The following is a 16699-nucleotide window of genomic DNA, read 5'->3' as shown; positions in this document are numbered from 1 at the left end:
GGTTGGTCAGGCTGGTTCAACCTCCAGCTACTAATTAGTCACGTTACTCTAAGACCATCTTATCATTCCTCTGGATCTGTAAAATGGGTTGTTCTCAAACTTCATCGTGCATGAAAATCTCCCACTGAAAAACATGGACTGCTGGATCCCCCCACCCCCCGACCCTGGAGTTTCTGACCCAGCAGGGTTGGGATGGTCCTGGCCCACTGTCCTAGATGATCACAAAAGTCCCTTGTCTTCTACTCACCTGTGGTTCTGTGGCTGCTTCCTTTAACTTACTTATAGTCTTTATGGGAAAATGAGGTTCACATACAGAAAAGCGTTCATTCATTTCATCATTTATTCATTCAACAGTATTCATTGATGAGGCAGTGTTCTAGATACTGGAGATCTAGCAGTCAACAGAATCGTACGATTGTAAACTCCTTGATGGCAAGGCCTCAACGAACTTAACTTTGTGCCTGCACTGCCTTGTCCCCTCCCCATGCCATGCACAGTGAAGGCTCTTGACAAATGAGAGCTGGAAAAGAGTGCAAGATAATACAGAGGAGAGCAGTAAGCTATGCCTTGCAGACCCTAAAGGCAAGCTGTTGAGTAAACCAACAGTCTGTGTCCAAGAGCTACACCCCTTACCGCCCTCACCCACCACCAGTCACGCCGTTCCCCAAATCCATATTTCAATGTCTGTTTTATGGCCGGGCTTTCGTTATTTGAGATTCATCCTTGCGTCTTTTATGAAAAAGAAGGCAAACCTTAAACCTTAAACCTCATCTGATATTTTTAGGAAGAATGTAACAGGGCTTCAATTATTTCATCCATTCAACCATTAGTCTGAACGCATCCATTCAATCCATTCTTTACTTTGCTGGCAGCTATACGTGGGAGAACGGACCTTTTTTTTCAAATAAGCAGATGCTGTGTGTTTCTCTCATACCTGTTTCCAGGGGAGGAGGAAGGGAGCTCATTTTGTAGCCTGCTGAAGAACCAGATACATACTATCCACGTAGCTTTGTTTAAGGGCATCTGCTGGTAGAGGTGCAGCCCTCAATCAAGGACACTGACACATGTGTCAGGAAGGTCAACTGATAACACTAATTTTTGTGACACTCCTAATGACAGGTTTATGTGATTAGACTTTATTCCCCTAAAAAAATTTACTTGTGTTTTATTGCATGTCCATTTAGCCCCACCTGTTGCCTCAGGTCTCTGTGGCTGTGTAACAAATCACCCCAGAACTGAGTGACTTACACCACGGTCCATTTTGGTTGGTCTCCATTTTGTAGGTCTGGAATTTGGGTGAGGCTCGGCGGCAGGGGGGATGGCTTGTCTCTGCTTTGGTGGTGCCAGCTAGATTCATCCTTGTAGTTGCGTTTAGCAGAAGGCTGCCCTGAGCTGACAGCTCCAAGATGGCCTCACTCCGGTTTCTGGGGTAATGGTGCTGGTTCTTGGCTGAGCTGCCCAGTTTTGTTTTCTCCCTCATGGCCTCCCACTCCTCATGGCCTCTTATCCTCCAGGGCTTTTATGTTTCAGAAGCACAGCCTGGGTTTCTTTCCGTGGTAGCTTAGGGTAGGAAGAGCACAGGAGTGGAAGCTGCTAGATTCAGAACAGGCAGCGATACTTCTACCACATTCTGTTGGTCGAAACAAGTCATAAGCCCTCCTGGATTCAAGGGGAGAAGGGATATATACTCTGCCTCTGGACAGAAGAAATTATTGGTGACCATCTCTGGAGATGATTAATCCACATGCTTGTATCCTCTGCATCTTCGTGCACTTCAAGGAAGAAAGAATAGTGGTTTTTTAGGTGGGGTTGGGAAGGGCAGGGGTGTCTAGTGACGAGACCAAGACATTTCTTTGATTTATAGCATCTAAATTCAAGAAGAGCGTCAGAACTCCCTCAGGAAAATAAGGATACTTAAATGATTACGTAAACAAGGTAACTGAAGGATAAAAATGACAGGGAAAAGCACATAATATGTATCAGTCTCTTTGTTTATGATAAATTTGAAATGTGTCAAAAACCCGACTGGCCTTTTGGAAACCAATATAACAGCCCATAGAATTCTCTAATGCTTCTCATTAGTCTGAACGCATCTCAAAGAACAAGAGAGTTGGACGGCACGAGAGGACTTTACCAAAGTCTCAAGGGCAGCAGATGTTTCAAAATGCTCTCGGTGAAGGGCAATAATGCCAACCACATGCTTGCGATATTTTTGAAATTATTTTATTAAGGGCTTGTGAAAATGTGGAAAACGTAAACGTGTACACAGGGACAGAGAAATACATAAAGTGCAAAGGGCCCCTGCTTGCAGCAGCATTGGGGGAGAAAGTCAAGAGGAGAGGTGTATGCGGGGTACCTGCGTCTTAAGTTTTAAGTGTGCAATTGAATCACCCAGAAGCCTTGTTAAAAGGCAGATCCTGGACCAGTGGGTCCGGGACAGGGGCGGAGAATCACAGTGACGTTGCTGCTGCTAGTGCACATGTTTGAAGATGGGCTTGTTGAAGAGGTGTGTGTGTTGGGGCAGGGGGACCTGATTAGGTGTCCTTCCTTGCCAAGCAGGCAGCATTCCTTGTAAATGCTGTGTCTGTGCTTCCCATGAGCCTGATATGCTAGACAACAGGAATACCAAGACAGGGCAGACTCAGGCTCTAAACTTCAGGAGCTGCTGGTCTAGAGTAGGAAAAAACGCCCAAAATAATTCAAATAGAGAATGGTAAGGAAGCAGCTGGGTGACAGACATAGGCTTTGGGGTCTTGATTCAACCCCTAACTAGGATGTGGCTTGGGTAATTGGATTGATCGGAGTCTCAGTATCTCTGTTATGAATTGATCTTTATGGTGACTACCTCATAGTCCCTCCTGGGATTTTACTGGAGTTAAGTCATCATGTGGAATAATGTCCAGGGTATAGTAAGTGCTCAGTAAATATTAACCATTATAACTATACAGGTATCGCCGCCTTGGTGGGGGAGAGGCCAATATATTTATTGTTAAAATTTTTAGGTTCTTCATTAAAGAGGAAATCCTGGAAAGCTATTAGCAAGTACAGAAAAGGAAAGAAATTATACCCATCTTCACAAAATCCTTGAGAAGCAAACATTATGATGTGTCTCTTAAGATGTGTTTTGAGTATCAAGCATGTGTGGTGATGGACGAGATGGGACTTTGATTTTAAAAAGGTTCTGTAGGGCACCTGGGTGGCTCAGCTGGTTCAACTTCTGCCTTTGGCTCAGGTCATGATCTCAAGGTCCTGGGATCGGGTCCCACATTGGGCTCCTTGCTCAGTGGGGAACCCGCTTCTCCCTCTGCCTGCCACTCCCCCTTCCTGTGCCCTCTCTCTCTCTCTCTGAACAATAAATAAATAAAATCTTCTAAAGGAAAAATAAAAGGTTCTTTTTTAGGGGTACTTGAGTGGCTCATTCGATGAAGCATCTGACTTTTTGTTTTGGCTCAGGTCATAATCTCAGGGTCCTGAGATGGAGCCCTGTGCTCAGCAGAGTCTGCTTTTCCTTCTCCCTCTGCCCCTCCTGCCACGTGCTCGCTCTCTCTCTCTCTTTGGAATAAATAAATACAATCTTAAAAAAAAAAAAAAGAAGTTTCTATTTATTCTTGATCCTGTGTGACCTTGACACAATCATTTAACCTCAGCTTTTTCATCTATAAGGTGGGAACAATAACAACTGTCATTTTCAAAATGTATGAGGCTCAAATGGCATAATGGATCTTCGGTGTCCACAGAGCCAGCCTGGAATCTTGGCCTTACCACTTATGGGCTTGTGTGGCCTTGAGCACTTTTCTCAACATCAACCCCAGTGAAAAAAGTATATGAAACACTCAGCCAACTGACAGGCATAATAAGTGCTCAGTAAATGGTGGCTGTTGTTATGATGTGAATTGCTTTGAAAAATATAAGGTATATGACTTCATGAAGATTATTATTGTAAGTTATGATAAATGTGCTGTTCTTTGTATACATGAGAGTGTTGCTGCTGAGTTTCTGGCAATAACATATAAACTATGATTTTCCACCCCCTCCCCTTTGACGTACTGACCCAAGTGACAGTTGGACAGGCAGCTGAGGGAGGGTGAGAGGTGGTCCTCGACGATGATGTAATTAGCACTCCTCTTCATCACCAAAGCTAAGAGACTGCTTCTTTTAGGGACCTTCATTGCAGACTCTCAGAATTTTGAAATGCTGACAAACTTTCATAAAATTTTTCTTTTTCTTTTTTTTTTTAAAAGATTTTATTTATTTATTTGACAGAGATCACAAGTAGGCAAAGAGGCAGGCGGGGGGGGGCGGGGGGGGGGGAAGTAGGCCCCCCGCTGAGCAGAGAGCCTGATGTGGGGCTCGATCCCAGGACCCCGGGATCATGACCCAAGCCGAAGGCTTTAAAGTGGCTTTAACCCACTGAGCCACCAGGTGCCCCACAAAATTTTTCTTTATCCTCTCAGTGGACCAGTTCCTGTTGCCAAAGCACAAGGCAAGGACAGGTGTGCAGGTTTGTTTATGGCAGAAGGTGGGCTCTACTGGTTTGGGACCCCAGTGGATGCTGCTCTGTAGAAGGCGGCAGGGTTGTAGCTGAGCATTTTTTCGATGGAAATGAAGCGACAGCAGCTTGGCACCGTTTGGGCATTAACCAATATTCCAACAGCCAGAGGTTGCTTCACCAAACACACCTCATTCCTGCTCCACCCAAGGAGAATGCTGGAATCGGGGACCGGGAAGTCTCAAAATGGGCTCTTCTTTCCATCCCCAGACTCTTTGGCTTCCTCTCTTACCTTCTCCACCAATCCATCTCCTTGACACGATTATTGCGAGGAAGGAGTTAATGAGTACACAGCTTTATTTTCCTTGCAAGAGAGATACAAAACAGGCTCAGAGCAGGGCTGTCATCACCCTGCAAGTCTTTAGGGGTTTTATAGGTAATTATTAACCCCTTGTGGCATTCCTGAGGAAAAAAACCTTGATGCTGAAAGCACCTACTGAAATTTTCCATCTATAGTATGTATACGGACTCTCAATTTTTTTTTCCAGTCTCACGATTCAAAACCACTTTAAAAATCAGCCTTGGGGTGCCTGGGTGGCTCAGTGGGTGAAAGCCTCTGCCTTCGGCTCAGTTCATGATCCCAGGGTCTGGGGATCGAGCCCTATATTGGGCTCTCCACTCAGCAGGGAGCCTGCTTCCCTTCCTCTCTCTCTGCCTGCCTCTCTGCCTGCTTGTGATCTCTGTCTGTCAAATAAATAAATAAAATCTTAAAAAAAAAAAAAAAGAAATCAGTCTTACATGTAGGTAGCCCTAAACGGTTTATATTGCCCCTAGTGCCCTATATCAAAATGGATTCTTCCCTAACTGTCTTAGCACTGAGGTCGGAAGTACCATTATCTTTGTTTTCCATTTGAGAAAACTGAGGCTTAAGGAAAGGTTTCATGGGTAATGAGGCCTGGCTAGCGTCCAGGTCTTTTGACTGCTGCCCTGATGCTCTTCTAAAGTAGGGAACAGGATAGAAAGTCTCTTCTCACAGTGAGAAAGCACTTCTGAATCTCGGTGTTCTATAAAACCAACAATTACCACCACCTAGAACTGTAGTAGATTACCATAATTTGGTCCTATGGAATTTGTGTTAAATTCCCACAATCAACCTGCTTTCTCGTTATTTTTATCATTTGCTTCTCTCCACACTTGGTGATTTCGGGCTATCTAAATGTTGAGGTTCCTCTTTTTCAATGGGTTCAGGTGCCTAACTGCTGGGGCTTCTGTATTTAAGAAAGACTTATAGTGGTTCTCACTGGGGATTTGACTCCATGCTAACCCCAGAGTTTAGATTGTGGTAGATTAAAAGTTTAATCACAGATAGATTAAAATGAACCGGAAATCTTAAAATCCCTGGGTGACCCCTTCAAGGAATAAAAAAACTTTAAAATTGTGAAAATGGCTGCAGAGGAAAATGAGGGCCCAGAGTCCCCAAATCCACTGTTGCCGGTGCTGAGTGCGCCAAGACTTGCTCTTTGATAAGCGGGGACACGGACTCCCTTAGAAATTTGCCATTGCTGTCATTGTTCAGGTTTCCTTGATCTTAGGTTGTGGCCACAGATAATGGATTCTCTCCTGAGCCCGACATCACTGCTCTCCAAGCCCACACTCTCCTTTCAATCACAAGCAGGTTGCTAGTATGTGGGCAAACTTCCATACATGGTATGGGGAGCAGACATGACTTCATGCTCTGCTGTAGACAAGAGGAACTGCCAAGGCTCAGGCGCCCAGTCCCCCCAAGTGTTCCTTGGTTTTGGAATTCTTCTCTCTGGCTGTGTGGTAACTAGACCACAGGGGATGCTTTAAATTTGTAGGCACACCCCTACCTTGCAGATTCGCAAACCCAAACTCCAGAACTTCAGGGTCCCCAAAGAGCATCGCACAGGTACACCCACAAGCATTTGGGAAACATCTGACAATAAATACCCATTTTACAATACTTCTAATGGAACAGACCTGAAACATCATTTTAGGTCAGCAGCTTAAGAGGTTCAAGGAGTTCAATTTCTTTTTGCCACATATGTTGTTTCATTTGGGGGTGGGGGTGAGGCCAGGAGGATCTCACAGTTTCTTTTAAGGAAGTGTTCATGAGTAGTTTACATTAAATTACTGTTTTGTGTTCCTTGCTCTTGCAAATCTTAAGAAACACTGACATAGAGGACCTCATAAACTTGGGGGTCCTTCAAATTCCATTCCTTGGCTTATTCTTATTTTGTCCAAAGACATTACAACAAAGAGAAACATTTCTTCTTGTCCAGATGGAAGGTGTATGTTTATGTGGATTAGAAATGAAACGTAAAAGCTGGTTAAAGCCCTGGGTAGAATGGGGTCAGGTGCAACATTTTTCTGATAATATTTCTTGGGAACCACATTTGGATTGATTTATACATATATTTGAGCATTGCTCTGGGCATCACTGATGAGCTCATGGGAAAAAAGAGAGAGTGAGAGAGAAATGAGGCATCATTATTTGATAGCATACCTAATCAAAAAAGGTGTGTGGGGGGGAAGGGGTAAGAGGAAATAAGAAGAAATGAAACCAGTAACCACTAGACAACCAAGCCCAAACCCAATTTCAGTTAAAGAAAAGAGACGCTCTTCTGGGCTGAGGGAAAGTTTAAGATCTCAATTAAGGCAATCCCCTTAGAAGACATCAAATATGGAACAAAACCCTTTATTTTTTTTTTTAAAGATTTTATTTATTTATTTGACAGAGAGAGATCACAAGTAGGCAGAGAGGCAGGCAGAGAGAGAGGAGGAAGCAGGCTCCCCGCCGAGCAGAGAGCCCGACGCGGGACTCGATCCCAGGACCCTGAGATCATGACCTGAGCCGAAGGCAGCGGCTTAACCCACTGAGCCACCCAGGTGCCCAAGGAACAAAACCCTTTAAAAATGTTTTTGCTTATTCCTTCCGAGAAATATCTCTCCTCCGTTTCCATGATACACAAGTCAGATTTCATTTGCTGGAGCAAATATTTTTCGACAGGCTGGACTTGCTTTATTGCCCTGACAATGTGTGCAGTTTTGCTAGCAACTTGCATCGCTTGGAAAGGAGCATGAGACACCAGCAAACCAAAACGCCCAGAGGGGCAGCTATATATTACTGGGCTAATCTTTTCCCTTTCTCGGTGTGTGCGTGTGCGTGTGCGTGTGCGTGTGTGTGTGTGTGTGTGTGTGTGCGCGCGCGCGCGCGCTCGCTCCCGCTCCTGCACGCTCCCGCTCCCGCGGGGCCTTAACGGTTTGGACGCAGTCATAACACATGGCTACTATGTTCCAACTTGTAAGGGCTCAAGTTAGAAGATTTGTAACAATCACTATTTTTCTTTCTGCTCTGTCTCTTGAAAACTGGCTTGAAAAGACTCTGATTTAAACAAGGGAGCAAACAAAGCAACTCTTCATGGAAGGCTGGAACATTTTTCAGACGTACTCTTTATTTAACTAACTAGGGTGGGAGTGGGGTGGGAGTGTGTGCACCTTTGAGACTTGGTTTCTGCAGTACACACTCCTTTTGGTAATCGAGGACATATTGCTGGATTTAAGAGGTCAAGACCAAGTCAGGAGCAAAAAGGAGCTCCAACTTGTGCGAAGAGGAAGGCAGCCACCCCTAATGAGATAACTAAAGATAACCCCAACTGGTAGGAAATTTGCGAAGTTTTAAAATCTGTGTCTTTGCTCCTGGAGGGCTCCTGGAAAGTGGGTACAGATTTGCTGTATATTCCGTCGCTATTTACAGCCAGGGGAGAAGAGAAGTAACCTTGTGCCCAGACAACTGCAAAGCGGAGGCATTACCCTCTTAATCAACTTTCTCTCCTCCCCTAGACCCAGAGGGCACGTCTCGCCTTCTCTCCCCAGTCGGCATCCTGCTTCTCCGCTAACAGACAGCACGTCCCCTTTAAGAGTCAGAGGCCGCCTCTCCCTTTCTCCTCCCAGTTCCCCCGCCCTTCACACCTTGGGTGGGAAAAGGGAGTGGGGCGGGGTGGCCGGAGAGGCGGGAGGGCGGGATCACGGCGAGCGCCCCAATGGCTCTCCGGGCCGGTCGCCCTGGTCTCCGGCAGCCAATGAGCAGCAGGCAGGAGGCGTGGCGCGGCGCTGTTGCAAAGCATCCAACGTGGGCCGGCAGGAGGCCGCGGGGCGCGGAGCCCAGGGGGTGTGTGAGGGCGAGCGGCCGGGGGCGGGGCCTCGGGGACCCGCCGGGGCTGGGCGGCCCGGAGGCCAGCGGCGAGCGGCTGATTGTTCCGCCGCGAGGTCGGCGGGGTTCTCGCCGCGCTGAGCAGCGGAGCACAGCCCGGAACTACGCGCGCGCGCTCTGCCTGCGGCGCTGGGACAGTGAGGCGCACGGGGCCCTCCGAGGAGTGCGGGGGTGACCGCGCCGTCCAGCCCCGGGTCTGCTGCTGGGCGCTCCGAGCCAAGAGAAAGATGCATTTGGGCGCACAGTTCAGGCTGCGGGGCTGAGCGCTTTCCGTGCAGCAGCGGCGACAGCACTGCCCTGGGCGGACGGCGGCGACACTTGGCGTGCGCGGGGGCTCCGGAGCCGGCCAGGAGCGCGGCGGGAGGACAAGGAGCGTCGGCGGAGCAGCTCTTGCCCGGATCCGTGGGCTTCGCAGCGAGTCCAGCGGGGTTGGCCCGGATGGGCGCGGGGCTCGCGGCCCCAGCCGGGCGCTGCGGAGCGGCCCGGGCACCGGGGGCCCGCTGAGCGCCAGAGCCGCGGCAGCGGGGGAAACTTGTGCCGGCGGCCATGCCCCGGCGCGGAGCCTAGTGCCGAGCGGAGTCCCCGCGGACCGGCCCGCCTCTGCGGTCGTCCGGGACCTCGCAGTCCCCGCGCCCGGAGTTCGCCGCGCGCTCCAGACAAGATGGCGCGGCCGGTCCGGGTAGCGTTCGGGGCCCAGCGCCGCTCGCCCTGTCCTCTCCTTTGGCTGCTGCTGCTGCTTCGGCTGGGGCCGGCGACGGCGGCAGCCGACCCTCGACCGGCCTGCGCTGCTGCCTGCACTTGCACGGGGGACTCGCTGGACTGCGGCGGGCGCGGTTTAGCGGCGCTGCCCCGGGACCTGCCCGCCTGGACGCGGAGCCTGTGAGTGCCGCCCTCCCCCGGAGCCCCGGGCGCTGTCACTGGGAGACGGGGCGGCGGGGGTGCTTACCCGGGATGGGGGTGCGGACTGAGGGGTGTGCGCGTGTGTAAAGTTGTATGGGCTGAGGACTGTGAGCGTGGGTTCGTAGTGGTGAGGTCGTACATGGGGCTCCAGAGGAGAAAAGAGTGTGCCTCGTGGGGTGGTGCGGAGGTGAGTGAGCAAAGGTTTTGGGGTGTGAGGGTGAGCGGGAGTGGGTCGTGGGGGTGTGAAGGTGAATGGGCCCTGAGGCTTGAGAGGATCGGAGGGTAGTGAGTAGGGAGTGTGGAGGTGAGGGAATGTGAGCGAAGAGTGGAGGCGAGTGTGTTTGTGTGTCTGTGTGTGGGTGGAGAGGGGGAAACATCTGGAAGGGAGAGTGTGAGGAAGTCTGTCTGGGGTCTGAGGGTATGTGTTTCTCTTTTTCCTCTCCTGTAACCCAACTCTTTGGTGTCTGAGCTCCTTGGCCTTCCAGTGCGTAAGGAAGGAAGGTGACTCTTGGCTCCAGGCTTGCATTTACATTATTTATTAGCGAGAGTACGTGTGTAGCAGCCTCCTCATCCCCCAGGACCTTGGTGCCCTGACTTGGCTCTGGCCGGGGTCGAAGACAGCCTTCCATGGAGGACCCCCAGGTTTGGGGCTTTGAAAGTTCTTGGATCTGTGACCGCGGAGGCTGTGGCAGTCCCTTTCCACCTGATGGGCACTGGGGAACTGTGTTCCAGACCCTTCCTGTCTATGCCTTAGGGCCCCTGTTGGGCTCGATGATCCCGTGGGCTGGAGCCCACACTTGAGCATTTCTCCTCTGTAAATGTGCAAATTGGTTTTGGAGTGGTGCTACTTCAGGAGAGGGTGCCAGGGACCTGGTTGATTTAAGCTGTTTGTTTCACCTGAAAGAGGCTCTTTTCTGTGCTGTCAGGATTTTGGCCTATCAGGACTTAGTGGGACCCTACTTACAGGAGGTTTGGCCTGGGCGGGGGGTGGGGGGTGGGGGGGTAGGTGGTGGTGGGGGGGGGTGGTGGTTGGGGAGAGGGAAGAAACTGCTTTAGACTTCTATAAACATTGGTAGGATGTAATATCCTTTCTTCTACCTCTAAGAAATCTGGTTCCTGAGTCAAAAATCCTCTCCAGTTATCAGTAATTAGCATCTCTGCAGAACTGTTAGTACCTTCCAGAAAAGACCTAGCTTGAATCGTCTTCTTTTCAGTTGAGTGATTGGACATCTTTCCCAGAACATAGGTGGGGGGCAGGAGAATAACCTCAGGCATGACATTCACCGTTTAAAAATGAGGAAACTGGTGACACAAGTTTTAACCAACACCTGTGGCTTCATCTAAGAAAATATGGTCTGGGTATCTGGCTGCTGAAAGGAGAAAGAAGAGAAGTTGATTCCTTTCTCATGTGAAGATCGGGTACTTCTGAAAATAGGGCACACATCTGTCACTTGGACCCCACTACACGTTGTCTGTTGATCAGGTACTGCAGAGTTTGGAAGCTGGACTTCTGTTGGGGTTAGCTTTTCTCGGCACTTCTCTGCTGCTGCTTTGGGATTCACAGACTTAGTGAAAACCAGTGGTCTGGGCGTTGGTGGGGGGGTGGGAGCAGTTAACACAGGCAGTGGCTGTTCTGTACTGGGAGACAGAGCCCAGTATTGCCAGTAGCAAGTGTTTTATTTACTTGGGGGCAGTCTGGGGTATTGTGGTTTTCCCTTTACATATTCCTAAGGTGGTTTTTAAAATAGAAAATCATGTGGGCAGAATGAGAATAACTTCTGAAGTGTTCACCTGTGGGAAGAATGATTATCAGTGCCGTATGTCAGTGGTATGGTGGGGGAGACACTTAGTTCAGAAATGGTGACTTCGCCGAGAGAACAGGGTGTCCCCTTATTTGTTCTTCCCTATGGTCACAAGATCCACTTTTCCTTGGCCTTTAATTTTTGGAGCAAAACTACTGGCCATTTTTTGGGCTTCCTGTTGCCTAGGAGTGACATTTCACATAACATAAATACCTTTAAAATTGCAGTCTTTTCCCTTTTACTCACACATTTGATGACCAATAAATACCAAACTGGGTATTTTGAGCTTCAGTAGATTTGGTCATACTGATTATGGTGTTAACCGATTAGATTTTGGGATGTGAATGGTGATTTCAGATTAGCATGTGGCAATACCATGTTCACTACAAAATGGGCCTTTTGAAAAATATTTGTGAAATCATTTTTTCTGATTAAAGAAAAATGAAGTGGGGTGTGTGTGTGTGTGTGTGTGTGTGTGTATTTTCTAGACCAGATTTCTCCATTTAAGTCATAATAGTTTTATTCTGAGTTTTCCATTGGGATATTTATACCGTTTATATTCCTGGCTGTGATTCAGCAAGACTTTAGGGGAGAAAGTCTCTGTATATAATAAAATAAAATATCTTGTAGTTTCACCAAGTTTACACCCTCCGAGTCCATTGTGTCTAGAAAATGCTTTGAGCCCGTTTATAACCCCATGAACTAGATTTACTGCCGCTAGTTCAAACAATTTCAGGCCGTGGGTTTGGGATAGAAGGGGACCTGTGGCTTTATGGAAATTTTTTTTTTTTCCCTTTGTAAACAGTGCATCTAATTTTGGAGTTGCTCCTAGTCCTAGCATACGGAAAGTAAAACTTTGTAATAGTGAATGTAAATGCAGTTTGAATAGAAAAAAAAAAAAAGGAATGGCAGTGGTAGAAGGGAAAATACATTCATTCCTGGGGCCTGAGGAGAACTTCTTCAGCACAATAACTTATGGTTGTAGTAGTTGAGCCATAACTGAGTCTGCCATCCCATTACGTAGGTGAGATTGGCATCGTCCAACCAGCACATTCATAAAAGCACCAAGCACTGCCAAGCCTTATTCCAACTTCCCAGAACCTTAGAAGAAGTTGAACTTCTTAGAACTTAGATGTTTGCTTTCTTTGAAATTATTTTTGAGAGCAGGGCTTGAGAAGCTGTTGAAGCAGCATTAAATAGAATTTACCTTAGACGTTTCCCTGTGGCATAAAGTTGAGCACAGTATGTTGCTAGTGTAACTGTCCTGGGGCTGAATGGTAGCTCCTGTGACTGTGATAGAAAGGAAGGAGGGCAGGCCCTGGAGGAACAAATCCGGGTTCTCAGTCATTCTTACTGGGGTGGGGGTGGGGGGTAAGCGGGGAAGGGCGAGAGACTAGCTTTTGAAAGCACGGACTTCCACTCAAGGATGCCCAAGTTGGGTTATCCTGAGCCACATTAAGATGAGTGTATTGATTTGGGTCTCTTTGTATTAGGTGCCCTTATGTATTTTCTGTACCAAACCCAGGTGCTTAAATCTAACCTTGTTTTTGGCATGAAGAGTGGTGCTCAGAGATCCCATTAGAAATTAAACACCAGCCAGAGGTTGCCATTGTAGTGGTGAAGCAAAGAGGGCCTTTGTCTTTCAAATTTTACAGCTGTGCTGGAAGGGCCAGGTGTGCAGGGTGTTGTGAATTAAGGATTTGGAAAATACTTCCCATCCTGTTTATGCAAATTAGATTTAAAGTGATGATGACCAAATTCTTCCAGAAACTCAGCTGAGATTCTTTTGTGTGTGTGTGTGTGTGTGTGCATGTGTGTTGTGCGTGTGTGTGTGTATGTGTGTGTAAGAAGTTGATTATTGTCAGGATGGCCCCGAGGTCTTCCCTTCTGCCCATTTTCCTCTTTGTGTCCCTATATGACTTACGAAGAACTCAGCAGACCTTGAACATCTTTCGATTTATGAGGACGGACAAAGGGTTATTTGGATTAGGGAACCTTTTTAAACATGGGTTAATGGCAGAAAATTTGAAAGGTACAAGTGCCTTCAGAGTTTTAGGGACATTTAGCTTGGGCTCAGTGTGCTTTCCTTTGCAACAGGCGTCAGAAGCGTGGTTCTCCCTTCCCTTCCAAGACGGAGCACTTGTCAGTTACTCGTTCTCTGATACCTGCTTTGAGTAAGGGAAGTCTGGTGAATAAAATTAGTTGCCCTGAGAGAAAGACACACTATTTGAGTCCTTCTGATATGAAATTATAGCTATCAAATCCAAGTTTTTGAATATTGTGAAATTAGGAAGTGTATGGAGTCTCCCAAGTTCCCACATAAGTCTCTCTTGCCTTTAGGATGTGTCAGAACTGTTCGTGCCCCCTTTCCCAGGGATTATTTAAAAAAGAAAATACCTCTTTCCATAATTACATTGGTCAGTAGATTTCACAGACTTTGGACTTTGGAATGTATTGTCCGGAATAATTTATCATCTCCAAAAATATGAAGATGATTCAGTGTAGTGTATTAAGAGCTGATTGCCACTGGATGTCCGGACGTCCCGGCACTCTCACTCTGCTCCTCTGGCTGAAGGTTTCTCTCCCTGCGGTGCTCATGTCTTTGCCTGGGTTCCCTACGCAGCCTGCCCTGCGCAAGTTGGGATGGCCTCTGGCTGACCTTTCTCCCTCAGACACTGGGCTCACAATAAAAGGGCCTCTCCCCCATTCGCAGAAGTGTCTCCTTGGTGCAAAGGGCTGTTCAGCATCTTCCCTTTCAGGGTGGACAGGAATGCGAGAGAGCCACTAGGGTTTTGTGTCACTTAACAATGCACCTGGCCCAGTTCTGTGCACCTGCTGAAACCCTGAAGGCCTGTTAGCCAGGGAAGGGGAGGTAGTTTAACATAGCCTATGATTATTTTAAAGATGACATCCACAGGAGAGAGAAGTCTGGAAAAGGGATTCATTGAATTCATAGTCTCTGTAAGTAATAATGGATGTTGGTTGTACTGTGGTCTTTTCTTTTTTTTTCGCCATTTGTTTAAAACTCAAAGGGATTCTTCTGATTTACCCCATAGGTTGAAGGACTTTAAGTTTCCCCGAGCAAGCCTAATTTTCAGCTCCTTTTGAAAGAGCTTGGTGACATTTACTCACTGGGGACCTTCCCCCTCCTCAGCAACTGCAATTTGAAACCCTGGGGGTCTTTTAAAAGCCAACGGGACTCCGGGCTGTGTTAATATTCAGAGCTGTTTACAATGGATGCAGTTTCAAAGGCTGGAGGCATTGTCTTGAGACCGGAGGAAGGAGGGGAGGAGGAAAAATTCCCAGGCAGAGAGGGGGAAATATCTAAAAATCCCCAATGTTCTTTGGCCTGTGGGAAATTCAGGGACTGTTAGTGGTGTTTTTCTATGATTAAGCATGACCTTGAGCCTATGCGGTCCCTTCCATCTGCCTCATGGCTGCAGTTCATGTTGTGTGTCAGTAACGTGATTGTCTAAGGCTTTTGTAGGAAAAAGTCTGAGAATCAGTAAGAAGCTCAGATCTGTTCATATCGCCCCGTGCGAAGAAGTAGGGCTTTGAAGACCAGAGGTTAACATTTTCACAGTAGTTTACTGTCTTGGAACCTGCACTTATTTTTTATGGAACTGTAGAGTTGAGTAGTACAGACTCACCAGTTTCACCGGCCAATTCCATTGAGAAAGTTTCAACTGAAAAACTTCATACATGACCATTATTGGCATGAGGCAAAAGGAGTAGATCAATCAAGATTGTCAAAAAAATGAAAGTTGTGGTTTGTCTGTGGTCTAATTGGAAGTTGCCAATTTGTATCCTTGTTTTTGTTTTTGGAGGGGGTATGCTTATGAACTTTTCGTATCAAAAGGCTTTTTGCTTTATGTTTCTTTATCATTACATTTTATATAATCTGATACTTTATATGTGGCTTCTGAATAGATTTTGCATATTTACAAAAGTCACTCAATTTCTTGAAAAGCTGTTCCCCCCTCTTGCTGGGTTTCATGGTCTTTGTGTCCTCTGTTCTGTTGTTGTCTTTGTCCTCAAAATGAGCGTCCCCTGTCCTGGGTATTGGCTTGGGTTATTGATGGGGAGAAGAGTGGTTGAGGGGGAAGCTTTCTTCACTGCTCCTGTTACGCATGGGGATGCCCTCCTCCGCAGTGATCACGCCCAGCACACACCCTTCACCAGGAAATAGTGATGAAGAGGATGAAGCTGATTTCTAGCGGCCATCCCTGGCTCCACCACCCCACAGCTCCCATGTGCTGTGGGGCGAACCTCCATCCTTCCTCTCTAAAAAAGGGAATCATAATATTCTGTGCGGCAGCGGCTGAGAGCACAGAGTTAGATACACGTGTGTTTGGCCCACTTGCTCCCTGTGAGTCTGTCTGCTCGCTGATGGTTCCGAAGCCCAGGTCAGAGGTGAATGAAAGCCCCAGTAACTCAAAATGTTGCATCTTGTCATGGCCAGTCCCTTCACATCAGATTTCCTGGTGACAAGGGCTCCTTCGGAAGAGCTGACTTCTCTGAAACGAAGGCCTGTTTTGAGATGCGCAGGTGGCAGGGCTCACGTCCCACACAGCCTTCTCTCCTGAAGGTTTTGGCCATCACTTATGAAGTCAAACAAGTAGCACTTTATGTGCCCTTGGGAATCTCAGACCAACCTGGTGGGCAGGCTGGGAAGCTGTGAACAGTTGCAGCAAATTATACAAATTATACAATTAGCAAAAATTATTGAGGTGGTTTATAAACATATTCCAGTTGTGCAAATACTTCTGTCTATTTAGAATTGTCCTTTGGGAGCGGGGTGTGGGAAGGAGGCTGAGAAGTGAGAGGCCCTTAAACTAATAATTTTATCCTATTATTTCCCTGGTTTCATTGAAATTGAACCCCACTGAGATGCAAGTCGTGCCTCTTGGTCAATAGCTCGGAAAAATGCAGGTGCGCTCTTCCAGACAAGGGTTAGGTTACAGACGCTGAGGCCCTCTGAATGCTGCGCTGTACCCATTTCTTTCTGGAAATATTTGAGGGTGGAGGAGGGGTGGGGCCAGTCGATTGTTGGGCTGGATACGGAGAGCTGGAGAGCCGTGACATTTGTCATTTTTTTGGTTTATTTGCAGTTGAATTGTGTGGGACGCGGGCGGTGAGCACGGGGTCATCGGAGGCGTCTGGCAGGGATGCCACCTGAAAAGCCATTTGCTCTCGTTCCTTCTGCACCTGGACCAGCATCCCTGCCCCAGTGAATGGCCATGATTCACAGGCTTGCCCACAGGAACGGCCACG

The 16699-nt window shown here is 47.6% G+C and overlaps 1 protein-coding gene across 1 annotated transcript in view; it reads left to right on the top strand.

Annotated features, from left to right (window-relative positions):
• The first annotated feature begins 8692 nt into the window (after positions 1 to 8692).
• Positions 8693 to 16699, top strand: part of LRIG1 (leucine rich repeats and immunoglobulin like domains 1) — a 110352-nt gene continuing 102345 nt past the window's right edge. Inside the window, exon 1 of the mRNA XM_032324569.1 lies at positions 8693 to 9602. Within this exon, the coding sequence (XP_032180460.1) occupies positions 9385 to 9602 (218 nt within the window). The 5' untranslated portion in view covers positions 8693 to 9384. The remainder of the gene's footprint in view (positions 9603 to 16699) is intronic.

Source organism: Mustela erminea, chromosome 1 (assembly GCF_009829155.1).
Source record: "Mustela erminea isolate mMusErm1 chromosome 1, mMusErm1.Pri, whole genome shotgun sequence".
In the NCBI taxonomy this organism is placed as follows: domain Eukaryota; kingdom Metazoa; phylum Chordata; class Mammalia; order Carnivora; family Mustelidae; genus Mustela; species Mustela erminea.
This window is presented reverse-complemented; position numbering and strand designations above follow the sequence as displayed.